Here is a 27,850-nt window from a genome sequence, read left to right as displayed (position 1 = left end):
ACCTATGAATTTTTGGCAAAATTGGTTCAAATCGAACCGATCTTCATTTTCGGTTCAGGTTCCATTTTTTTGAGAAAACCAGTTCAAACCCGACCGTGCCCAACCCTAGAGAGTACTATGAATATTGTAAAGAATTGGTTACGCAACCAAATGGGGAATTTATGGATGTTGATTGTTTGGTTGCATATATTGAGAAAGATAGTTTTATAATATAGATGATGAGGTTGTTATGCAACGATGTCAAAAAATGAAAATTCGTCGAGGACAATTATGATGCTAATGAATAGGCAGTATATAATTTTCGATGTTTTGTTATGTCTTGTGAATTCAAATTTGTTATTGTTTATATTTTGTGAGAGGCCCCCACAAACATGAAATCTTGACTTTGCCACTGTGAGTCAACATAGGTAAAAATCCGGAAAATTCATGGTTCTCTCTCTCTCTCTCTCTCTCTCTCTCTCTCTCTCTCTAAAGTGGTGGAATACTTTGTTCATGCTTGAAAAAATCCTGAGGATCAACCATTGTTTTTACTTGTACCAATCTATCAAAGTTATATTTAAAATACTTCCTTCCATAAAGTCGAGCCTTTCGAAAGTTTGTGTGGTTGCGCAGGTTGGTACCAATGTCGAGATCCCTATAGTTTTGCAAGGCCTCTCTTGGGTTCTTGGAGACAAAAGGAGCCATACTTTTATACAATTTTCTCGACAATTTAATATAGTGATTGGTGGTCTTAATCCCTTCTTCCATCCAAGATATAAAGTACTGAACCGAATATAGGTTTCCAGCTCTATGAGGGAATGGAGTTGCTGACTCAGAAATCTCACTCATCCTTCCACCGTAGGGGTTCAATTGCATCCACACTTTCTCTATCTTAATCAGCTTCTTCCATATGGATTTGAAACCATGTTTTGGAATTGGTTCTTTCACGTAGTCAGACTTGCTCTTGAAGAAGATTGCTGGCGCCTTTGGCCTAGAAAGTAGAACTTCTATTGGAGTTCCAATTGGGCAAGCAGCCATGAACACAGTGGATTCTATCCAACTCATTTCAAAGCAATCTTTTTGTTGTAAACCCAATTCAGGGAAGCGCTCATTTATCATTGGAAGAAGCTTGTCACTTTGTCCCAAAAACTGACCAGTGAATAATACTTGCACTGTCCTCTTCCCCTCTTGGCTACTATTCTTGACTTGTATACCTACTCTAATGAAGATGTCTTCAGGGAGCTTAGGTGCAACGAATTGCCATTGATGGAGCACATCGGTAGCGCCTTCTTCCAACTTCCTTCTAACATTGAACATGGTCACTTTAGGTGGAACTCGAATCAACTTGATCTTCCATGAAAGAATGACTCCAAAGCTGGCTCCACCACCACCTCTAATGGCCCAAAAAAGATCTTCTCCCATTGTATTTCTATCAAGGATTCTACCATTCACATTCACAAGTTTAGCATCTTCAACGTTATCCACTGTGAGACCATATTTTCTCATAAGTGGACCATACCCACCACCACTAAAGTGGCCACCAATACCAACACTTGGACAAGATCCAGCTGCAAACCCATGAACCTTACTTTTCTGTCCAATTGCATAGTAAAGTTCACCAATAGTAGCCCCAGCTTGAACCCAAGCACTCTCATCTTCAAGATTCATATCAACGGATTGAAGATTGAACATGTCAAGAACAACAAAGGGAAGATCCGATACGTATGATAAGCCCTCATAATCATGGCCACCACTTCGGATTCTAATTTGCAACCCGTGTCGTTTTGCGCAAATGACGGTTGCTTGGACTTGGGATTCATGCGTGGGTGCTACAATAGCCAAAGGTTTTGGAGTTGTAGGTGTAAAGTATCTGCGGTTTTTAATGAGTGATAACAACACATGGGGAAATGAGGTGTTTTGAGGGGTGTAAATTGGAGGGTTGGACTGAGATGTTTCTCCAAGGCATTGAATGAAGTCATTGAGAACTTGTTGAGATTTTTTGGGAAGAAATTTGAGGGAGTCATTGAAAGCACTTGTCCATGATGTTGGTATCGTCTTTATTGGTGGATCAAGACTAGCACAGAAAGGAATGATAGAATGAACCGTACTGCAGAGCAAGAGGAATGAAACAATGAAGGGTATTATTGCAGGGCTTGGTTCCTTCATCGTTTTTAGAATTTCTGCAACTCCAATATATTTTGATCTCAATCAACAACAATTGCTCCTATGGAGTAAGCTTTATTCAGAATAATAAAACCAGAATTAATTAGTCCAGAACTTGCAACGTTAAAATTAATTGGTTGGAAACTTGCAACATCATAATTAACTCATCGGTTGAAGAACAAAGAAAACAGGTTCAGGGATATTGAAAAATTGCAACGTAATAATATATATACATATTCAAGCAACTTATATGTGCATAAAATTAGCTAGGGTGTTTTATATTGGAGAATCAGTGTGTAAGTACCACAATTCCTTCCCAGTCCAAAAATGATATTTGTTGTATGATTCAAACTCCCAAATATTAAGAAAATATTACATTTATTGGATAAATTGGATAAATGGTAGCCTGCTCTTGTGATCAACATCTTGTTAATTGGAATGCAAATATTGGAGTTAAGTAGAACACGTATCAAGAAATTAGGGAAGGAACATATAAGGACATGGAAAATGAAGACAGCAGATCCGGACTCGTCAGATCAAGCTAAAGCAAAGTCTTCTCTCTTTTTTTTTCCCTTATAAATTTCAGATTGAAATACTACTTACGTATCTATCATGAGCAGCAGATTTTGATATTATGCAATTCCAACTTTCAATTCAAGGACATCTGGTAAATAAATAAAAAAACACAGAGTAACCAGGAGCATTTCCGACGACCAAACGGTAACAAAAGAATGTAATTTTTCAATTTTATTTTTTATGGGAGACACCGTTAACAACTCTGAAATATTCGTCAGAACCAGATGATGTCCTTTCATGTCAACTCTCACTCAATTGTTATAACTGTTTTTATGCTTATGGCATGTTTACTAATCCGTAATTGGATTAGGAGGAATTGAATTGAAGATGAATTAAATTGAGGATGAGTTGAATTGAGGAGAATTAGATTCCGGATTCCTATTGAAGTTGTTTACTAAACCATATGGATTGAGGGGAGTTAATTTCCGGATTTCTATTGAAGTTGTTTACTAAACCATATGGAATTGGGGTATGAGTGGTACTAATTACTAAAATGTTCTCGTTGTTTGATTAAAGTAGATGGAAAATTTGGAATTTTGAAAATGTGTGAGGATATATAATGGGTAAAAAAGATGAATTTCTAATGGGTTAGTTCTCCAGGAATTAGAATATCACCTCTCACCCAAGAATTGAACTCCTCCAAAATCAGGAATTCAATTCCTAATTTTGTGTGGCCCAACTTACTTTTCAATTCCTTGATGTGAAGTAAACGCAGGAATCCTCCACAGGTGGAATTCAATTCTTGATGAGAATTCCAATTCCTGATTAGTAAACACACCATTAGTTATAAGTTTGTGGCCAGATTCATTTTGAAATGTGATGTGGTGCTTTATGAGATGCAAAGAACAAGCATTTTTCTTCTAGCAAATTCCGACAAGTAAGAGGGAAGGATGTAGAAATGTAAATGTTAGGGTGATTGAGCGGCCAAATAGTTTAAAATCACGCCAAACTTTAGTAAGTTTTGTAAAAGTAACTTTTTGGATACCATCAAACTTTTAAATCTTTTAACTACTTTTTACAAGTCACAATTGAATATCATTATACTTTTATAAACTCTTTAAAAATCTAAATTGAATACCTCCTAACTTTTAAACTATACACCCCCCTTAATGAGAGAAGGAAATTAAAATGATGGATAATTTTTTTTAATTATAAAATTTAGAAACATTCATGACAACTTTAAGTGTTGATTCCAATGTAAATTAATACTTTATAAAATCAATATTAATTATCATATTCAATCTTAATCATCCAATCTCTTTAAATCCAATGGTTAATAAGGTGTGTTATAGCCCCCTCTTTCCCAAAAAACCCTTCTAGAGCCGTTTTCACTTTGAGGGGGGAGGAAGCCATTGTTCTTCCTCTCCTCTCCCCCCCTTCTCTTCCTCCCTCTCTTTCTCCCCTCATTTTCAGAGACAAAAGGTTTTCCTTACTTGTCTTCGTTTTGTTATGATTTTCTTCCAACCATCATAGGCGACGGCGTCTCAGCGGTGGATCTCCACCTGAGTTTCGACATCGGATCTCCATCGGCATTTCGGCATCGGATCTCCATCTGTGTTTCGGCGACGGATCTCCACCACCATCTTTTTTGCGGTTTTATGTTCGAAATAAGTCACAGAGACTCTGAGTTCTCTGTGTAGTTTTCACCTCTCCTTTTGTGAGAGCTTTTCACCTATCCTTTTGTGAGAGCTTTTCACCTATCCTTTGTGAGAGCTTTTTATCTCTCCTTTGTGAGAGTTTTATTTGTATTGTTATGGCTTGGTTTTTTCAAGCTTTATCTATTTTTGATTATTCTGAGTTTGCAATTTTAGTTGGGATGCCTATGCCAGAGTTTATTCGATCCTGCGTGATCGTTAGTGGAGGCGCACCAGATTGTCTTAATTTTGACGTTAGACCGCTCCATTATTGTAATCGCCCTTTGTGGCTAGTTTGTTTTGGCCCCTTGTGGCTAATGGTTTGTTTGTCTGAATTATGAATGCAATCCTAGAATTTCTCAAAAATAAGGTGTGTTATAATGTGTGCCAAAAATGTGTGTTCTCCGATCCTGATCCTAAGAAAATATTATATTTATTGCATAAATAATAGTTTGTTCTTGAGATCTACATCTTATTAATTGGAATGCATATATTGGAGTTAAGTCGATGAGCACGTATCAAGAAATTAGAAAAGGAATATACAAGAAGGAGAAGAAAAATGGAGAGAACAGATCTGGACTCGTCACATCAAGCGAAGAAAATAAGCCATGCAAGGTAGCAAATTTATGTTTAACATATGGGCACATTTTGCACATTTTGCAGTTGCGATTCAATTATTTGAAATCGTGTACCACATAGGCAATCCCACATCAAATGGGTTTGACTTATTGTGTCCATAATTAATAATATTTGATTGGGCAATATAATCCCAAAAGATTTAGTAGATTTACTTGGAATATTTACTAATAAAAGTGATTAAATTAAGAGCAATGTCAAAACGATCACGTATGATTATTGACATATAATCCTTTACGCCATTTTTATCTAATAAAGGAAGGCACACAAGTACAGGTTCTCCCTGTCCCATTTTATTGATACCAACTTCAACTTGGCTGCTATGACAATGAGAGCAATGCATCAATAAAAGTCGACCAAAAATAGTCAGAATATACCAGAAAGAAAGAAAGAAAAAATGTAATATTTCATTTAGAAATGTGCATTGGCTACAAGATCCCCTTGGAATATTACAAGAAGGAGAAGAAAAATGGAGAGAGCAAATTTGGAGATGTCACATCAAGCGAAGAAAATAAGCCATGCAAGGTAGCAAATTTATGTTTAACATATGGGCACATTTTGGTGACAAACCCTGCGATTCAATTATTTGAAATCCGGGACCACATAGGCAATCCCATATCAAATGGGTTTGGCTTATTGTGTCCATAATTAATAAAATTTGATTGGACTATATAATCCCAAAAGATTTAGTAGATTTACTTGGAATATTTATTAATAATAAAGTGATTAAATTAAGAGCAATGTCAAAACGATCGCGTATGATTATTGACTTATAATCCTTTACGTCCTTCATGTATACCTTTGGCTTCCATTAATTTTTATCTAATAAAGGAAGGCACACATCCCTGTCCCGTTTTATTGATACCAACTTAAACTTGGCTTCTATGACAAATGAGAGCAATGCATCAGTAAAAGTCGACCAAAAATAGTCAAAATATACCAGAATGAAAGAAGAAGAAAAATGTAATGTTTCATTTAGAAATATGCATTGGCTACAAGATCCCCTTGGACCACGACTAAAAATTGAGGCAAAAGCCAACACAATTCATCCGTTCCTACTTTAACAGCCCACAGATACTTTACATGTGAGGCTAGAAAAGATTTACAGAAAGGACCATACTTGAAACTCAAATGCTTTCTTTCTAGAAATTTTGAATATGTACCTCCATTCTAGCGATATGCTCATACACTTGAAACTCAAATGCTTCACGCAATAACAAATACTCATCATTTTTTATTGTTAAAGAATCATTCTCAAAACACCAATGGGGTCTAACTCAGTGGAAAATGACCTTGATTTGCATATTAGTAGTCTCATGTTCGAAAAAAAAATCATTCTCAAAACAAAATCTCATGTAATTCCTAAATCAAGCCAATTTTTGGATCAAACCAAAGAAAAATTAAAAAAAAATTCAATCGGATGATAGTTCCAAAACCCATTGATATTGCTGTGCTGTGAAAGTAATCATTGTCAGATTTGCTGTGAGAGAAATCACATGTGAGAGAAAGTAGTTTGGGTGTTTGGTAAATTTTTTTTATAAGTTCTGTTTGTACAACAATCAATTTCTGAGTGTTTGGTATTTTTTTTTTTGTGAACGTGCTGTGAGCTGTGTATAATGACTAAAAAGGGCATTATGTTGAATTGGCTTTTTTGTTCAAGTGTTTGGTAAAAGGAAAAGCACTTTCACTTTATCTTTTCTATTTTTTCCTTTTTTTGGTATTAAATATGTTTCCATCACACCCTAAATTTTATTTTAATTATAAAATAAATAAAGTTTCCATTAAAAATAAATATATTATCAATAATATGATCATAACAAAAATATATCAAAGGAGAAACAAAAGTTCAACCAACCAAACTCATGACCATTCAAGAATGTACAAGATTTTCAATCAAAGCTACTAGATACAATAACAATTAAAGTTTTTAGGCAACAGAAGGTAGTAAACGAAAACCCAGATAATGATTTTCAAAATCACAACAAAATTTAAAGCAAACCAAATGAATTGCTTACCAAATTGTAGCTATTTCCCTGGTTATCCACAGAAAATCAAAGACTTTAAACAATTGGGTATGTGGTATTTTCCCAGGTTCCAAATGGGTATGTCAGGTATGTATTGATTCTGTTAATAGAATTCTTAGTTAGAGTGGGGTAATTCTATTTAAAGTACTCTATCTCCTTTTCTCTGTCCGATGTGGGACACAATTGGTTTCAACACTCCATCTCTTTCCTTTGGGTTTCTCTTCTGATACAAGTTATTGACGAATAAATACCATGCGAAAAAATAAGTATATTCAAAGTTGGGTGCTTTGGTTTCATTATAAATACTGCAAGGTTTCGTTCAATTTGTCACACTGCCAAGAATATTGAAACTAAGAAAGCCAAAACCCCCCACAAATTAAGACAATGAAGTTTCCAAACTCTCCACTAGCGCTGCTCATCCTCTCAATCCTTTCATCACTCTCACTATCATGGGCAACTTCAGAGCCAGTTCCCATTAATGGCTTTCTCGAATGCCTTCCAAAACAGTTTCATTCTGGCCGCCCAATCTTTGAAGCCGTTTACACCCCTCAAAACACCTCTTTTCGATCCGTTTTGATGGCACGCATTAAAAACCGCAGATTTTCAAGCCCTGCAACTCCAAAACCTCTGGCCATTGTAGCAGCCAAGCACGAATCTCATGTGCAGGCAACTATTGTTTGTGCAAAACAACATGGATTGCAAATTAGAATCCGAAGTGGTGGCCATGACTATGAGGGTCTATCGTACGTATCGCATGTTCCCTTTGTCGTTCTGGACATGTTTCATTTCCAATCCGTTGATGTTAATGTCAAGGATGAGAACGCTTGGGTTGAGTCTGGAGCTACTCTTGGCGAAACTTATTATAAAATTGCTGAGAAAACCAAGGTTCATGGGTTTCCTGCTGGGGTTTGTCCAACTGTCGGTGCTAGTGGCCACTTTAGTGGTGGAGGCTATGGGAATATGATGAGAAAATACGGCCTTAGCATCGACAATATCGTCGATGCTAAACTAGTTGATGCAAATGGTAGAATCCTTGATAGAAAGTCTATGGGAGAAGACATTTTCTGGGCCCTTAGAGGAGGTGGAGGAGCTAGCTTTGGAGTCATTCTTTCATGGAAACTCAAGCTTGTTCGAGTTCCAGAAAAAGTGACCGTGTTCAACGTTACAAAGACTTTAGAGCAAGGCGTTACAGATGTCCTTTATAGGTGGCAATTTGTAGCACCCGTGCTCCCTAAAGACCTCTTCCTGAGAGCAAGGCCAGAAATCGAGAATAATACTGAGGGCAAGAAGACTGCGGAAGTATCATTCATTGGTCATTTTTTGGGACAAACTGACAAGCTTCTTCCATTGATGAACGAGACATTCCCTGAATTGGGTTTACGACGAAAAGATTGTCATGAAGTGAGTTGGATTGAATCCGTTGTATTCTTTGCTGAATTCCCACTTGGAACCCCAATAACTATTCTTCTCAACCAGACAGGCAAACCAATACCCTTCTTCAAAGCTAAGTCTGACTATGTGAAGAAACCAATTCCAAAAAAAGTCATAGAATACATGTTTAAGGCGATGCTTGAGATAGGGAATATATGGATGGAATGGAACCCTCACGGTGGAAGAATGAGTGAGATTTCTGCGTCAGCAACTCCATACCCTCACAGAGCTGGAAACCTATATATGATTCAATACTATACGTCGTGGTTTCAAGATGAAGGGATTGAGGCCACCAACAGGTACATTCACTTAACAAGAAAGTTTTATGAAAAGATGACTCCGTTTGTCTCCAGGAACCCGAGAGAGGCCTTCCAAAACTATAGGGATCTCGACATTGGCGCCAATCTGTACAACCAAAGTAACCTTCTAACTGCTAGAGTTTACGGAAGCAAGTATTTTAAAGGTAACTTCGAAAGATTGGTGCGTGTGAAAACCATGGTTGATCCTCACGACTTTTTCAAGCATGAACAAAGTATCCCACCTATTTAGAGAGAGATTGGAAGGTTTAACAATGAACATGTATGAGTCTGGCTAGTGATCCTAGATAATGCTATTGATTTGATGTATTGGAAAATAAAGCATAGTCTACAATAAGAATAAACCACCTCGAACTTGTTTGAATATTATCCATCAGCCGTCATATATATGTACAAAAGACTTATTTTTGGGACGTTCATTCATAAAAGGTGACAATGTTCTTAGCAATCAGCCAACAACGTCACCTTATCCACACAACCTCTACTATGACGGCTATATGCCCGATATTGGGAAAGCAATATGTCATGCGGTTTGTATGTAAGCAGTTAGCTATTACTCAAATTTTGAATTGCTTAACCTAATTACCTAATCGAGTAGAATATTGCTTAATTAACCTAATTCCTTTGTCATTCACGTTTGATTTGTATAGGCTTGTTGAAGGAAACCCCTTACAACTTTGCAATAATGTTCTTTACATGAAAATTTTGAAGTTTTGGAAATAAAACCGTAACGTTTCAATGTTAAGAAAAATTACATTTATTGGGATTAATGGTAGTCTGTTGTTGAGATGACTGGTCCATAAGAGCATCCGCAACGATGAGGGTCAATTCAATTTTATTTCAATAAATTGAACTTTTGACTTGCAGTGCTAAAGTTCAGTACATTTCAGAGATTAATATTTCATTTCAAGGATCAATAGTTCATTTCAGATGTTAATAAAATGAATTTTGAAATGAAATTCATTTCAATAAGCTGATCCACCATTACAACTCTACATCCTCTCTCTTATCGACACATGAAGAACATTACTTTTACCTTTTAATTTTTCCATTACATTTAATTTAAACTAGCCGTGAAGTTTTTTTTCCCCAAAGATTTCATTGATTTGTATACTAGCCTCTCTCTTATTGATTTGGTGAGGCATTACTCTGTTGCATGCTGCAATTTGAATTTCATATTTTTATTTATTTTTTAATGATTACATCCTAACCTATGTTATGGTTTTAATTTTTTTAGAGTTTATAGTTGTATTAAGATTTTTGCTTGGTTTCAATGTGGTCAAGTCTTTTTATTTGATTTCTATGTGCTCAAGTCTTTGTTTTGATTTCCATGTGGTCAAGTCTTTGTTTTGGCTTCCATGTTTGAATTTATGCATGCTTAACTAGATTCAATTTTGCTTATTCATATTCAATTTTGTTATGCAATAACCTGAAAAGGACGTGCTTTCTCATATAATCTCAACTTCCAATTCTTCAGAAAAAAGTGTTAATATAATATTGTCACTAAGAGCATCCACAATGGGAGGGTGTATATGGGGGTATATGTTAAATATACACCTGTCACCAGAATCGTCTCCAATGGGGAGATATAAAGGGTTGTAAATATACATCACCACCATGAAGATGTAAAATAAAATGTACATTTACATCTATTTTTACATCTTTTGCAGGCGGGACCCACCCGAGAAAAGAGAAGAAAAATGAAGAAAAAGTTGATTTACATCTATTTTTACATCTTTTACATCTTTTCCCATTGGAGCAAAAAACGTATTTACACCCCCCGGAGGTGTAAAGGGGATGTAAAAGTGGCTTTATACCCCTGAATTTACACCTATTTTGTTATTAATTTTTGTTATTTATATATATTCAAATTTGATCTCTTTGAAACCATTTTAATTGTATAATTCTTATTGTAATTACTCTATTTTATTCGATCATTTAAAAAAATATTTTTAAATTTGTAAGCTATTGAACTGCAGCATTGCAAGTGAAATTGCAGTTCAGTTCAATAACTACCAAAAAAGTTCAATAAATTTAACTATTGAACTGAACTGAAATGAATTATTAAGCAACCATTACGGATGCTCTAATAATTCCCTCCCCTGAAGTAAAATCTCTTCATTTTACACGTTATTCATCGTTACATCCAGCGAAGAAGAAAATGGCAAATGATGAGCTATTGTACGTCCAGAATACATAAAGATTGTCCAAATATTTCTTATAGTTATGCAAAATTTACGTGGTGTAGTAGTTGTACAAGCCCCCTCTCATATCTACACATCATAATTGCTTGCGGCCCAATGCCAGTAATGATTTTTAATAACAATTATGGATATCATTTGTGAGACGAAAGGTATATACATACAGGAAGATTCTCAAATAAGTATTTTACGTGAAGAATAAGTTATATATTTCTAATCTTGACTGTTGGATTGCATGTATGTTGCATATTAAATCTACCAACACATCTAATAAATGTAATCCAACGGCCGAAATTAGAAATATGTAACAAATACTCAACTTCAATACTTATTGGAGAATCTCTCTATATATGCATATACAGAAAAGTTTCGGTTGAAGGATTCCTCAAATAACTTATTTAAGGGACACCCTTCTAGGGCCCTGTAAATTGTAACTAATTGAAGATTGCATCAATTGACCAATGTTTGAAAAATCACTACACGGTAAGCGGGCGGTAGGCACAGGCCTAGCGCCTAGAGGAGTAATAGCCTAGGTGTTTTATTTATTTATAATTATTTTGTATTATTAATTATTAATTTATACATAAATAATGCAAAAATAGAAGGACATATAAATGATAAAGTACCATAATTAATATAAAACATGGGAAAAAGTTAGGCATAAAACCTAGGTAACAAAATTTTCTGACAAAAAAAGGAAAACAAAATAATAATAAAAAAACACCCAACCCGCCTAGAGCCTAGTCGCCTGCCTAGCGCCTGAAACTCGAAATTGAAAAAATTTAGCTACAAATTTGAGGTTGAGATTGAGATTGGGAAGCCGAAGAAGTGAAGCACAAGTCAGGTATGTTTCTTCCTGCAAAACCAGAGAAGAAGAGATCATGAGACTCTTAATTCATCTAATTCCATTCCTCTCCCTGTTTCCCGCCTTATTCTCTTCTCTCTTGGCTCTCTCCCAAACGACATGTTCTGTAAGATCCCACATCGACCAACGGAGAGGGGGTTGATGTGCCTTATATGTACATGCCCGAATCCATCTAGCACGAGGCCTTTTGGGAGTTCACTGGCTTCGGAGTCGTAAGAACTTCGAAGTTAAGCGAGTTGGGGGCCAAAGCAATCCCAGGATGGGTGACCAACTGGGAAGTTGGTCGTGAGCTTCCAGAAACAAAACCGTGAGGGCCAGAGAGGGGGGCCCAAAGCGGACAATATCGTGCTAGGAGAGTCGAGTCGTGACAAATGGTATCAGAGCTGGACCCCGACCGGAAGTGTGCCAGCGAGGACGCTGGGCCCCAAGGGGGGTGGATTGTAAGACCCGTGTCTTGGGAAAACAAGAACGGTGAGCAATCCCACATCGCTCGGGGAGGGAAAGGTGAAGTGCTTAAATGTGTGGGCACTTCTCTTCCTAGCACGAGGCCTTTTGGGAGCTCACTGGCTTCGGATTCTTAGGAACTCCGAAGTTAAGCGAGTTGGGGGCCAGAGCAATCCCAGGATGGGTGACCCACTGGGAAGTTGCTCGTGAGCTCCCAAAAACAAAACCGTGAGGGCAGAGAGGGGGCCCCAAAGTGGACAATATCGTGATACGGAGGAGCCGATCCCAGGATGTGACAATTTGGTATCAGAGCCACTCTGCCGTGTGGTGCGAGTGTGCCGACGAGGGCGTTGGTCCCCTAAGGGGGGTGGATTGTAAGATCCCACATCGACCAACGGAGAGGGGGTTGATGTGCCTTATATGTACATGCCCGCATCCATCTAGCACGAGGCCTTTTGGGAGCTCACTGGCTTCGGAGTCATGGGAACTCCGAAGTTAAGCGAGTTGGGAGCTAAAGCAATCCTAGGATGGGTGACCCACTGGGAAGTTGCTCGTGAGCTCCTAAAAACAAAACCGTGAGGGCAAAGAGGGGGCCCCAAAGCGGACAATATCGTGCTACGGAGGAGCCGATCCCGGGATGTGACATGTTCACCTTACCACACCAACAACAACGACAACAATTCCCCCCTCTGCCAACTCCGCCTTATTCTCTTCTCTTTGCACTGACGACATGGTGCAAAATAAAAAAACACAAATTTTTTTGACTTGGTGTCTGTCTTCAGTGGAAGGAAATGATGAAGCTATCCTATCATGGAGTTTCTATGGTCTTGCCAATAACAAGGTTCAGTTTTTAGGCCCCAAACTCAAATTCTAACAATTTATTTCTGGTTTGGTTAAGCAATAGATTGATTGGTTTGGTTCTTCTTGAGACTTGATAAATCTTCATGCATTATTCAATATTCATCCATTGATGGTTCTTCTCGGTTGGACTGCTTTGTTGACGTGAGTCTCCTAATTAATCAAGGAGATTTATTTCCTTGATTAATTAAGGGATTTACTTTACTATTTTATATAATTGATAAATCTTTGTATAATTAGGAGATACGTTCCTAATTCTTTCCTGTATCTAATTCCTTGTATAGCACTCTTGTAAACTCTTATATATACCTCCTTATGGAGAAGAATAAATCATCTGAACATATTGAAAACCCGTATTCATATTTTAGCATGGTATCAGAGCAATCGATCCTAGGTTGTCTCTAAATCCCTCGTATCGAATTCCTCGTATCGAATCCCTTGTATCGAATTCCTTGAAACACGAACCCTTATCCTCGTATCCTGAATCCCGAAACCCTAAACACAACCCCGAAACCCTAAACACAAACCCGAAACCCTAAACATTTTTCCTCGTATTCTTCAATCATTCCGCTGCAATGGATATCGTCTCTTCCTCCACAATTGCCACTACTAGTTCCCCAGGTTATGTTTTGCATAGTTCTTCAAAGAAACACACATGGGTCATTGACACCGGAGCCACTGATCACATAACCTTTGATCCTGGACAAATTTACTCTCATACACCGTCTTCTCAATCAGTGGTGTCTAATGCCAATGGTACCCCCTCCCCAGTAATTGGGGAGGGTTCCCTCTCTCTCTCTAACTCCCTCACTTTGGATTCTGTGTTGATTGTTCCATCCTTACATCATAATCTCTTGTCTGTTGCCCAAATTACTACGGCTTTGAATTGTACTGTAACTTTTTGGCCTACTCATTGTGTTTTTCAGGACATTCTCAGCAGCAAGACGATTGGTTGTGGTACTAGGAGGGGCAAACTCTACTATCTGGACTTGGCTTCTGAAAGTGAAGCCAGCCTCAGTCAAGCTTACAAAATTGGGGGTGCGAGTGTTGAAAAGCACACTTCCAAAGTATGGTTATGGCATCACCGTCTTGGACATGCTTCGTTTGGATACTTACAGAAGCTATTTCCTTCCTTTTTTTCAAAGTTGGATATTTCCAGTTTTCAGTGTGACAACTGTGAACTGGCCAAGAGCCATCGTGTTCCTTTTCCCTTACGCTCAGCTAAAAGTCTGGTTCCCTTTTCTCTTGTTCATTCTGATGTTTGGCGCCCGACTAGAATTCCCACTCCAGGGGGCGCTCGATGGTTCGTCACGTTTATCGATGATTGCACAAGTATGACCTGGGTTTCCCTTCTCCAAACCAAAGGGGAAGTCAGTTCCAAATTTCAACAGTTCTATCACATGGTAGAAACTCAATTTCATACTCGAATTCAAATTCTTCGTTCCGATAATGGCGGAGAATTTCTCAACCATGATCTGAATCAGTTCTTTCAAGATCATGGCATCATACATCAACGCTCATGTCCTTACACTCCTCAACAGAATGGTGTGGTAGAACGAAAGAATAGACACTTATTGGACGTAGTTCGTGCCTCACTCTTTGGTGCAAATATGCCTCGGTCTTTTTGGGGAGAGGCCGTCCTCTCTGCAGCATACCTTATAAATCGGATTCCCTCCAGTATCCTCCAATTCAAAACCCCCCTTCAAACACCCCACCACCATACCCAAATACCTGCAACCCAAAACCTAGAACCCCGCATTTTTGGTTGTGTGGTGTTTGTCCACTTACATGATCATCAACGCAGCAAATTGGATCCCCGTGCCGACAAGTGTGTTTTCATTGGTTATGCACCTCATCAGAAAGGTTACAGGTGTTATCATCCTCCTAGTCAGAAGGTTTATACTTCGATGGATGTTGTATTCCGGGAACACGAGATCTATTTTTCAGATGCACAGGAGGACACTTCTCCAAATTCAGAAGTTTTCCCTTCAGGTTTTTTTCCAGATTCGTTCCAGACTCAGAACGACCGGTCGCAGACCTCTAGCGACCGGTCGCCCAACGCAAACGACCGGTCGCCAGATGAACACGACCGGTCGCAAACGACTCTGCCTGAAAGCGACCGGTCGCATGTCTCTAACGACTTATCGCCACGCACGTCGCAATGCACGACCACGACTCTGCCTGAAAGCGACCGGTTGCCTGACCCTAACGACCGGTCGCTCCCCCCAGTTTTTTCTGAAATTGTTCCGCTTCAGTCCGATCCCGGCCATCACACTCAGGAGGAGAGAATTGAAGAGTTTGTGCCTGCTCCGGAGAATTCTTCAGCTCCAGTTCCACACCAATCACCTGCTGAGGACGTCATTCAGGTAACTTCTCTACCTGAAACTGATAACACTAATGAAATAACTGATTGCATTTCAAAAGGCGCAGAGCCTACATATCAGATTTCAAAAAGGAAGAATCGTGGTAAACCCCCAGTTCACTACGAAGCAGATCTTAATGCAAAGGGGAAATATTACATAATTATTATGTATCCCTCACCAGATTATCTGAGTCACGGGTACACTTTGTGAAGCAGTTAGCCGACATACATGTTCTCAACAGTGTAACCGAAGCACTAGAAGACCCAAAATGGAAACAAGCCATGAATGAAGAAATGCGAGCTCTCCAGAAGAATGGCACATGGGAACTCGGGCCATTACCCCATGGAAAGAAGACAGTGGGATGCCGGTGGATTTATACTGTGAAACTCAAAGCAGATGGATCCATTGAAAGATATAAAGCTAGATTGGTGGCGAAGGGATATACACAGAGATATGGGATAGACTACCAAGAGACCTTTGCCCCAGTAGCCAAGATCAAAACTATCAGAGTCCTTCTGTCTCTAGCAGTAAATCTCGATTGGCCATTACATCAGTTTGATGTAAAAAATGCATTCTTACATGGAGACTTGGAAGAAGAAGTATATATGAACTTACCACCAGGATGTAACTGTTGGAAAATTGGCTCACATTAAGGTTGCAAGTGAAGGAGGAAGAGACCGGTCGCTGGGTATTTGCGACCGGTCGTTTCAAAGCAGAAACGAAGTCTGGAACGAAGTCGACGAGCGACCGGTCGCCAGACATTTGCGACCGGTCGCCCTGGCACAAATTCGAAGTCTGAAGAAATCACAGAAAGCGACCGGTCGCAAGGTATCAGCGACCGGTCGCTATGTATCCAAATGGTCGTAGCGACCAGTCGCAAGGTATCAGCGACCGGTCGCCCCTGTGCTGTGCTGATGTTTTCCTTACGTGTTTTCAACTACTTTTTCGGTGGCTATCGCTTTCCACAAGATTGCAGGTGTTTAATGGGTCACTTCTGACTAAAGGAAGGAACGTGGAGGACAAGCTGATACCTTATCTCTTGTCCATTGGTTTGTGTAGGTAATGGAGATAAAGCAAAGACATTATAAGATGAGAAAGCAAGTTGAAGTTAGGTGTGGTTAATCTCAAGGTGGTCAAGTAGCTGGGTGCTATTATGTTCAAAGGAGGTTAACTCACCAAGGGAGAACGTGAGAGAGAGCAATCAGTTCAAGTTTAGAGCTGAGTTGGTGTCTTGAGAGTCTAGACACAAGGAGGGAAACACCAAGGGTTGTGAGAGTGTTCACAAGTGCATCAAAGTGTTGAGCAAGGAGTGTGAGAGAAAAGAGAGCTTGGGGAGAGAATAGAGTTCTAAGAGGGTTTTTTCTGTATAAAACCAAAGTTGTAACTTATTCTTTCATGAAGTAAATTTCTCAAGGGGATCACCAAGAGGATGTAGGCAATTGCTGAACCTCTATAAATTCTTGTGTCACTTTGTGCTTGGTTGTTGTCTCAAGTGTGTGTGTGTGATTCATCCATCTTTGTGTGTGTCACAAAGTCCATCAACAACAAGATCATTAGGGGATTGAGTGAAAGTGTTTGTCCATTTTTCACAACAAGTGGTATCAGAGCTGTGTTGGAGCAGCAATTGCTAGTGTGTTGAAGATGGCAAGTGACAAGGAAGCTGAAGGTGGAAGTAGCTCTATGCATCAGAGGCTACCACAATCTGTCAGCATGAAGGTGGAGTTGAAGCCTTTCACAGGGAAGGAGAACTTCATACTTTGGCAAAGGAGGATGAAGTCAGCCCTTACACAACAAAATCTCAGTGTTGTCTTGGGAGGCAAAGATAAGAAGCCGGTTACCATGACAGATGCGGAGTGGGGTGTGCTAGATGAGTTGGCTAGAGGAGCCATCGAGAACTTCATCTCCGATGAGGTGCTCATCAACGTGATGAAGGACACAGCGAAGCAAACATGGGAGAAGCTCGAAGAGATGTTTGCAAGGAAGTCGTTGTCCAACAAGCTCTTCCTCAAAGAGGAACTCCTAAATCTTCGGATGGCGGAGGAAGGAAATCTAATGGAGCATTTGAGCAGCTTCAATAGATGTGTTGCTGACTTGCAAAGAATGGATGTGTTGTATAATACGGAGGATAAGGCACTCATGTTTCTAACATCCTTGCCTCCGTCTTATAAGCATTTCCGAACTACACTTATGTTCGGGAAGAGTACTTTGAATTTTGAGGAGGTGGTGCAAGATGTGATGACGCATCACAGGATGTCTCAACGTTCGGAGGAGAACTCTCAAGATGCTGGTTTGTTCGCAAGGAGTCGTTCAAGCAAGCAAGAAGGCAAGGGCAGCAAAAGGAATACTAAGTCCAAGGACAATGAAGGGTGCTTCGAGTGTGGATCTATGGATCATTGGAGGCGCGATTGTCCGGTATGGAAGGAGAAACTGAACAAGATGAAGAAAGCTGGAAGTTCAGCCCACGTGTGTGATGAGGACACATGTGATGAACTCTTGACGGTTACGGATGAAAGTAACGGGGAAGTCATGGCAAGTTCTTCATGTAAGAATTCTTTTTCAAGTTGGATTTTAGATTCCGGGTGCTCATATCATATGTGTGCAAATAAGTTGATGTTTGACACGTATGAGGATAAGGATGCATGCAAGATTATGTTGGGAGACAAAACTACATGTGAAGTTTTGGGCATAGGGACTGTGAAGATCAAGTTGCAAGGTGGTGAAGTTTGGACTCTTAGTGAGGTAAGGTTTGTACCTGCACTAAGAATGAATCTACTCTCTCTTGGCTCTTTGGATAGACAAGGGTGTTCTTACAAGGCCAAAGGAGGGAAGCTCATGGTCACACAAGGTTCTGTGGTGGTTATGAGAGGGGAGATTCAACCAAACAACACATACAAGCTTTTGGGTGGTGCAGAGATTTGTACCAAGGAAGAGCAAGCAACAAGTCTTAAAGTCAAGGAGCTGGTCCAACATAATGCAGCTGCAAGTGTGCTCAAGAGAAGTTGGTCAAGGAAGGTTAGTCAAGGTTGTATGACTAACAATTCATCATCAAAGGTGCTTGATTTCAAAGCTGCAGAAAGTGAAGTCAAGATAAGGAATGATGGGGAGGATGTTGTTGAAGAGAAGCTTCTTGCCAAGGTGGTCATGGAAGGGACTCCATTTGAGGTGGAGCTTGACACAAGGGCTGAAGAAGGAGGGCAACAACAACAAACTCACAAAGGGGTTCTACTTGAGGTGGAGCCATCATCAATTGCAAGGTCCGGGCCCAAGGAATCCATCAAACCTTCCCTAGGTTTTGGATGGATGGACCAAGAAGTTCCAACCACGTTTCGGAGTGCTATAGGGAGCATGAAGCGGGAAAGTTGGAGAAGTGCATTGATGAAAAGAAATGTGTTCTTAAATCCAAAAGCAAGAAGTGCTAAATGGGGATTTAGTGAACAAAGGTTTGGTATGTGGTTTGCATATCAAGGGAAGTCCAAGGTTCAAGGTTCCAAGGAGGCAAGGAGCAACGAATTTGGCAAGGGGGAACTCTTTTCTGCACAAAAGGTCCATGTTACTCAAGTTTAGGCTTGGGTGAAGCACCTTCCACCAAAGGTGCATTGAGGCAAGAGGTGTATTGCCATGGTGGAGCTCTTGGAAATTACTAGAACGATTTCTAAGAGGTTGAAGAGGTTCTAGAGGTCAACAATGGTTCACGGGGTAATTAAATGGTTCGCCAAGGTGGAGATTGTTGGAAAATTGGCTCACATTAAGGTTGCAAGTGAAGGAGGAAGCGACCGGTCGCTGGGTATTTGCGACCGGTCGTTTCAAAGCAGAAACGAAGTCTGGAACGAAGTCGACGAGCGACCGGTCGCCAGACATTTGCGACCGGTCGCCCTGGCACAAATTCGAAGTCTGAAGAAATCACAGAAAGCGACCGGTCGCAAGGTATCAGCGACCGGTCGCTATGTATCCAAATGGTCGTAGCGACCGGTCGCAAGGTATCAGCGACCGGTCGCCCCTGTGCTGTGCTGATGTTTTCCTTACGTGTTTTCAACTACTTTTTCGGTGGCTATCGCTTTCCACAAGATTGCAGGTGTTTAATGGGTCACTTCTGAGTTAAAAGATGGTGGACTACCTGCTGAATAGTTGGGAGAGCACTCATTGCCAATTGGTTGTCTTGCTTTGAGGAATCCATTCTCCATTTTTTGGTTTTTGGCTGAAGTGGGATTATATTACCTACTTGTTCTAACCTCTAGTCTAAGTGGGTGACTAAAGGAAGGAACGTGGAGGACAAGCTGATACCTTATCTCTTGTCCATTGGTTTGTGTAGGTAATGGAGATAAAGCAAAGACATTATAAGATGAGAAAGCAAGTTGAAGTTAGGTGTGGTTAATCTCAAGGTGGTCAAGTAGCTGGGTGCTATTATGTTCAAAGGAGGTTAACTCACCAAGGGAGAACGTGAGAGAGAGCAATCAGTTCAAGTTTAGAGCTGAGTTGGTGTCTTGAGAGTCTAGACACAAGGAGGGAAACACCAAGGGTTGTGAGAGTGTTCACAAGTGCATCAAAGTGTTGAGCAAGGAGTGTGAGAGAAAAGAGAGCTTGGGGAGAGAATAGAGTTCTAAGGGGGTTTTTTCTGTATAAAACCAAAGTTGTAACTTATTCTTTCATGAAGTAAATTTCTCAAGGGGATCACCAAGAGGATGTAGGCAATTGCTGAACCTCTATAAATTCTTGTGTCACTTTGTGCTTGATTGTTGTCTCAAGTGTGTGTGTGTGATTCATCCATCTTTGTGTGTGTCACAAAGTCCATCAACAACAAGATCATTAGGGGATTGAGTGAAAGTGTTTGTCCATTTTTCACAACAGTAACTTAGCCCGTGAAAAGGAGAATCAAGTTTGCAAACTCAGAAAGTCACTGTATGGGTTGAAGCAATCCCCCAGAGCATGGTTTGGCAGATTCACTAAATCCATGAAGAATTTTGGATATATACAGAGTAATGCAGATCACACCTTATTCTGAAGCGTGATGGAAGAAACCTTACTGCATTAATTGTGTATGTGGATGATATAGTCGTAACTGGAAACGACACAGGAGGGCAAATAAAACTGCAGAAGTATTTGTCTCAGGAATTTGAGATGAAGGATTTAGGTGATCTGAAGTATTTTCTAGGAATTGAAGTAGCCAGATCCACAACTGGTATATGTCTGTCTCAAAGGAAGTATGTATTAGATCTACTCACTGAAACAGGAATGCTTGGATGCAAACCTGCTGATACACCCATCGAGATGAATCACAAGTTATGTGAAGACATGGATCAAGAACCAACCAATAAGGAACAGTACCAAAGCCTTGTTGGAAGGTTGATATATTTAGCCCACACAAGACCAGATATTGCATATGCTGTGAGTGTGGTTAGTCAGTTTATGCATTCACCCAGTGTGTCACATAGGAATGCAGTTGATCGGATCTTAAGATACTTAAAGTCAGCACCTGGGAAAGGATTAATGTTCTCAAAAAATAGAGATCTCGAAGTTGTGGGATATACAGATGCTGATTGGGCTGGCTCTATTACTGATAGACGCTCTACTTCAGGTTACTTCACGTTTGTGGGAGGTAACCTAGTCACTTGGCGTAGTAAGAAACAAAATGTGGTTTCTTGGTCTAGTGCTGAAGCAGAGTATCGAGGAATGGCTCACGGAGTTTGTGAATTACTATGGATCAGAAGATTGTTGACAGAATTGGGTTTCAAGCCAGAAAAACCAATGGAGTTACACTGTGATAACAAGTCAGCCATCGATATTGCCCATAATCCAGTTCAACATGATCGAACTAAACATGTTGAGGTGGATAGACATTTTATCAAGGAAAAAATTGAGAAGAAGATCATTCGCCTACCATTCGTAAAATCAGAAGATCAATTGGCAGATATCTTAACCAAAGCTGTTTGTGGAAGAGTATTTCATGACTCACTTACCAAGTTGGGCATTGGTGACGTATATGCACCAACTTGAGGAGGAGTGTTGACGTGAGTCTCCTAATTAATCAAGGAGATTTATTTCCTTGATTAATTAAGGGATTTACTTTCCTATTTTATATAATTGATAAATCTTTGTATAATTAGGAGATACTTTCCTAATTCTTTCCTGTATCTAATTCCTTGTATAGCACTCTTGTAAACTCTTATATATACCTCCTTATGGAGAAGAATAAATCATCTGAACATATTGAAAACCCGTATTCATATTTTAGCATGCTTTTCATTCTTTGGATATTGCATTTCTATTATAGATTTTGACATTTACTCATGCCCTTTGTTTTGCTGAGATGGGAAAAAAAAAAAAGTCTCCTCCACCTCAAGTGAGATGTCAGCAATTTCATATAAACTGATTATGTACTATCATCTTCAAATATCAGCATCTATTTCTATCATTTGGAATAATAAAGTGGACATCTTATACCATCTTATGTGGCAGATGAAATGGACAATCACATCAATTAAAAAGTGTCAACAAGTCATAAAAGAAAAGAAAATGTTAAATTAATTTTAATTTATGTGGATGTCCACCAGATCTGCCACATAAGGTGGTACGGAAGTGTGGTATACAAATGTGATAAATAAGAGTAGCATTATTCAAGAAAATATTACATTTATTGCATAAATGATAGTTTGTTCTTAAGATCAACATCTTATTAATTGGAATGCATATTGGAGTAAAGTAAATGAGCATGTATCAAGAAATTAGAAGAAAAACATATAAGGACAAGAAAAATCCGAACTCGTCAGATCAAGCTAAAACAAAGTCTTCTCTTTCTATCTTTTTTTAGGTGGGATGGTTAAACACCCCAAACAACTCAGCTAACATTGTAACATCAAGCGAAGAAATAAGCCATGCAAGGTAGCAAATTTATGTTAACATATGGGCACATTTTGCAGTTGGAAACAAACCCTGCGATTCAATTATTTGAAATCGTAGACCACTTAGGCAATCCCACATCAAATGGGTTTGGCTTATTGTGTCCATAATTAATAATATTTGATTGGACTATATAATCCCAAAAGATTTAGTAGATTTACTTGGAATGTTTATTAATAACAAAGTGATTAAATTAAGAGCAATGTCAAAACGATCACGTATGGTTGACATATATAATCCTTTAAAGATTGTAGCCAACGGTTTTGGAGTTGCACGTGTAGAATATCTGCTGTTCCTAATGTATCCCAACAAAACAGATTGAAATGAGGTATTTTCATGGGTGTAAATGGCTTCAAAGATTGGGTAGGCAGATTGAGGTTGCTTGGGAAGGCATTGGAGGAAGCCAGTGAGAACTGGATCTGAAGTTGTCCATGACACTAAAAGCGAAAGGATTGAGAGAACGAAGAGTACTCGTACCTTCTTTTTTTTTTCTGGCTCTTTCGCTTCTTCTTCGTATTTACAATATGCCAAAGATAATGTAATTGAGAGTGTGGAGAATATGAGATATGATATGTTTTGCAGAGAATTCCAATCAGCTGCTTGTATTACTATCTTGAGGAGATAAACAAATGTAGCTAGCTAACTATTAGTTACAAACAAGATCACAAAGCAAGGATTATTTCCAGGATTTGTGTTTCCCTAAAACATGGAAATGTAAACATGGAAAGGTGTTTCTATAAACATGGAAAAGTGGAAATGTGATAGACAAGCTTTTCCTTGATTTAGGAAAGCTGTCTATGTCTTGTTTATGTCTTGACTAACACTCCCCCTCAAGTTGGTGCAAAGATATCACGCATGCCCAACTTGTCAACTGAGTCATGAAAGACTTTACTCGATACGGCCTTCGTCAGAATGTCGGCAAGTTGGTTTTCCGAGTTTACAAACGGAAACTTAATTATACCACTTTCTAGTTTCTCTTTGATGAAGTGTCGGTCGACTTCCACATGTTTGGTACGGTCGTGTTGTACTGGGTTATGTGCTATCTCGATGGCAGCTTTATTGTCACAATATAAGTTTGTGGCATTCACTTGTTTAATGCCAAGATTCTTTAGCAATCTTCGCAACCAAAGCAATTCACATACTCCTTGAGCCATTCCTCTAAACTCAGCTTCAGCACTGGATCTTGCTACAACTCTTTGTTTCTTACTCCTCCAAGTAACTAAATTGCCACCCACAAATGTAAAATATCCAGAAGTTGAGCGTCTATCCGTGGTACACCCTGCCCAATCAGCATCAGTGTATCCTTCAAGATCCATAGGTGTATGTTTGGAGAACATCAATCCTTTTCCAGGGGCAGTCTTCAAGTATCGCATTATTCGTATTACTTCATTCATGTGTGCTTCACTCAGTTGATGCATGAATTGGCTTACCACACTCACAGCATAAGCTATGTCAGGGCGTGTGTGGGATAGATAAATTAATCGCCCAACTAACCTTTGATACCTTTCTTTATCAGTAGGAGCTTGATCTGGATACATTCCCAATTTGTGATTCTGTTCAATAGGTGTGTCAGCTGGCTTGCAATCCAGCATTCCTGTTTCTGTCAACAAATCTAACACATACTTTCTTTGGGATAAAAATATGCCATGTTTAGATCTAGCAACCTCAATGCCAAGAAAATATTGTAACTCACCCAGTTCCTTCATCTCAAATTCACTTCCAAGGAGCTTCTATAGATTCTGCATTTCTTCATTGTCATTACCAGTAACCACCATATCATCAACATAGATGATCAGGGCCGTAAGCTTTCCACCACGACGCTTTAAGAACAATGTGTGATCTGAGCTACTTGGAGTGTACCCAAATCGTTTCATGGAATCAGTAAATCTCCCAAACCAGGCTCGGGGTGATTGCTTTAGCCCATACAGAGATTTTCTCAGCTTGCATACGGTATTAGGATCGGATGTCATAGGAATCCCTGGTGGTGGATCCATATATATTTCTTCTTGTAAGTCCCCATGAAGAAAAGCATTTTTTACATCATATTGCAGTAGTGGCCAGTCAAGATTTGCAGCCAAGGATATGAGAACACGTACAGTGTTGATTTTGGCAACTGGTGCAAACGTCTCCTAGTAGTCAATTCCATATGTTTGTGTATATCCCTTGGCCACTAATCGAGCTTTGTATCGGTCTATGGATCCATCAGCTTTGTATTTAACAGTGTATATCCATCGACATCCAACTGGTTTCTTCCCATGTGGTAAAGGAACCATTTCCCATGTAGAATTCTTTTTCAAAGCTTCCATTTCAATTGCCATTGCTTCAGTCCATCTAGAATCTGTCACAGCATCCTGCCATTTACTTGGAACACATACAGTAGATAATTGATTGACAAATGATGCATATGACTTTGACAATCTATGAGTGGACACATGGTTATTGATGGGGTATTTAGATTTAGCATTAAGGTCAGGGCAATATTGAGGTTTAGGTTTTCCCCTAGTGGATCTAGGTGGAAGTGTATATGGTGCAACATTAGGTGGTTCAGTGGTTACCTCAAGTACTTCTTCATCACTAGACGAATGATGCGATGGCAGGGCCGGAGGGGTTGTATTTTGTAGTTGATCATCAGGGGCATCTGGATCACCTTCTGGTTCCATAGTCTCAAGGTCTTCACTGATGTCAGGGCTGGACAGATCATGATTTTCTTCAGAATTTTCGACTCTGTGAAACAGCGACCGGTCGCTGGGTTCTTCACGACCGGTCGCCTGGGGAATTTGAGTTGTATTCGTCTCTGTGTAAAAACGACCGGTCGTAAATGTGTCGCGACCGGTCGCATGGGGCATTTCGCGACTGGTCGTCAATGGATCGCGACAGGTCGCCTAGGGCACTTCATGAGATTCTTCAACTCTGTGTAAAAGCGACCGGTCGCAAGTAGGGTGGCGACCGGTCGCCTGGGGTACTTCTCCGTTTTCTTGAGCATTTTTTTCGATATTCTCTTCAAATGACAAGTCCTTCTCTTCACTCCCCCTCTCCCCCTGAAGAGAAGGGGTCTTGGAAACCATAAAGTAGGCCAAATCTTCATGAAAAGTGGTATCCATAGTGACAAAAAAAATTTGAGTAGGAGGATGGTAACACTTGTATCCTTTTTGATTCAAGCCATATCCAATAAACACACATCGGAGGGCACACGGATCCAGCTTACTCCGTTGATGAGAAGGAACATGAGCATAAACAACGCAACCGAACACACGAGGAGGCAACTTGAGAATGGTAGGAAGAGAGATGTGATGAGCCAAGGTATCTAGTGGAGTTTGGAAATTCAGAACGCTACTAGGCACCCGATTAATCACATAGACTGCGGAGAGAAGAGCATGACCCCATAAGTGATGAGGAACAGATTTATCAAGCATATAGGCACGGGCAACTTCAAGTAATTGGCGATTCCTTCGTTCGGCGACACCATTTTGTTGTGGAGTGAAGGGTGTGGAGGTTTGATGGATGATACCTTGGTCCTTGAAGAATTGAGCCAAGGCACCATTCACATACTCCCCACCATTGTCAGATCGAAACACTTTGATGGATGCTTGGAACTGAGTGGTGATCATAGCATGAAATTTGCGGATTGTGGTGGTAACATCACTTTTATGGGCGAGCAAATATACCCATGTCATGCGGGTACAGTCATCTATAAATGTAACAAACCACCTCTTGCCAGTAGAAGAGACTTTAGCAGGGCCCCAAACATCGGAGTGAATCAACTCAAAAGGAAATTCTGTTTTACTATCACTTGAGGGAAATACAGTGCGATGACTCTTGGCCAACACACATGTTTCACACTTAAACTGAGAATCAACTAAACCTTGGAATAAAGATGGAAACAACCGTCGAAGGTAGCCAAACGATGGATGTCCTAAGCGACGATGCCATAGCCAAATCTGTTGTTGAGCACGTGAGTTTTGAACATGGGCAGCTCGTGGTGGTGATGAGACCATCAAGGTATACAACCCCCCTCTCCGTTTACCATGCCCAATCGTCTCGTGAGTCGTAAGGTCCTGAAATTTACAATGAGAAGGATAGAATGTGGCATAACAATTATGTGAGTCAAGGAATTTCCCAACAGACAACAAATTGCATTTAATAGAGGGGACAAGTAGTGTATGAGGTAAGGACAATTTAGGGGAAAGTGATATAGTCCCTTCTCCAGCAACATTAGAAGGAGCCCCATTGGCACTAGTGATGTAAGGATAATGAGATTTAGGAAATAAGGTGGAAAAAACAGTAGAGTTAAAAGTCATATGATCAGTGGCACCAGTATCAATTATCCATGTAGTAGAGCGTGTACCTGAGTCGGGGTCGGAGTCGGAGAGTAAGGCAGGAGATGGAGACTCACCGATAGTCATGACATAAGCAGTCTTGGGTGCCATGTTGTGGGTCTTGTGTGAAAGTATGGATACGTAAATGCAGCGGAAGTTTTCTGGAACACAACAGGGGTACAACAGAACCAAGTAATCAAAGGAACACAAGTTTGAATTATGCAGGGACAAGGTTAAGTAGAGACAAGGTTTAAGCAAACAAGCTTAGAACTTCAGCAAACAAGAGCACAAATTAGGATTGTGATCACAACCAATTTTAAGGTAAGGCAAAGTATGAGATAGGAATGATATAACAGCAAATTATGGGCAAGGATAGGTAGAGATTAGGGAAGAACAAGGTTATGTAGAGGCAACCAAAATCGATTGCTCTGATACCATGCCAAAGATAGTGTAATTGAGAGTGTGGAGAATATGAGATATGATATGTTTTGCAGAGAATTCCAATCAGCTGCTTGTATTACTATCTTGAGGAGATTTATACAAATGTAGCTAGCTAACTATTAGTTACAAACAAGATCACAAAGCAAGGATTATTTCCAGGATTTGTGTTTCCCTAAAACATGGAAATGTAAACATGGAAAAGTGTTTCTATAAACATGGAAAAGTGGAAATGTGATAGACAAGCTTTTCCTTGTTTTAGGAAAGCTGTCTATGTCTTGTTTATGTCTTGACTAACACAATAAAGTGATTGGCCTGGAATATAAATTTTTTTAGCAACTAGTAAGTTCCTTCCCAATTAAGGCCACCCTGACCAAGTAATTAGGGTAACACAATAAAGTTGAAAAGTAACGATTGGTTTTCTTGCCAAATCAGATGGCGAGTGCATGTATAATCATTGTTTATTTCTTTCTGCGAATCTATTTGATTTCTTGCCGTACCTTAAACATAACATTTTCCCCTAAGTAAATTATATCAGAGTTAATTACTTGAATTCTCATTCTGATTTTTATGTAACTATGAAATAGATCGTATACTTTTTGGAATTAAATATTACTTAATTATTTACACTAACACTCTTAGGCCCCGTTTGGTTCATGGGAAAGGAATCTTGAGGATGGGAAATCAATTGCTTTTCCATGTTTGGTAAGT

At 39.6% G+C, this 27,850-nt stretch overlaps 1 protein-coding gene and 1 pseudogene across 1 annotated transcript; one reads left to right on the top strand and one right to left on the bottom strand.

Moving 5' to 3' along the window:
* Nucleotides 1–468: 468 nt before the first annotated feature.
* LOC148295241 (berberine bridge enzyme-like 7) lies at nucleotides 469–26,812 on the bottom strand. Its single transcript, XM_088252436.1, has 7 exons — nucleotides 26,666–26,812; nucleotides 25,894–26,440; nucleotides 25,349–25,464; nucleotides 24,941–25,153; nucleotides 22,676–23,024; nucleotides 20,508–20,511; nucleotides 469–1,849 (listed from the first exon to the last, which is right to left on the bottom strand). The coding sequence occupies exons 1-7, from the start codon at nucleotides 26,810–26,812 to the stop codon at nucleotides 469–471; spliced, it is 2,757 nt and encodes a 918-aa protein (XP_088108562.1).
* LOC110765002 (berberine bridge enzyme-like 7 pseudogene) lies at nucleotides 7,357–9,124 on the top strand (annotated as a pseudogene).
* Nucleotides 26,813–27,850: the final 1,038 nt, after the last annotated feature.

This window comes from Prunus avium, chromosome 4 (genome assembly GCF_965620075.1).
Source record: "Prunus avium chromosome 4, drPruAviu1.hap1.1, whole genome shotgun sequence".
In the NCBI taxonomy this organism is placed as follows: Eukaryota; Viridiplantae; Streptophyta; class Magnoliopsida; order Rosales; family Rosaceae; genus Prunus; species Prunus avium.
This window is presented reverse-complemented; position numbering and strand designations above follow the sequence as displayed.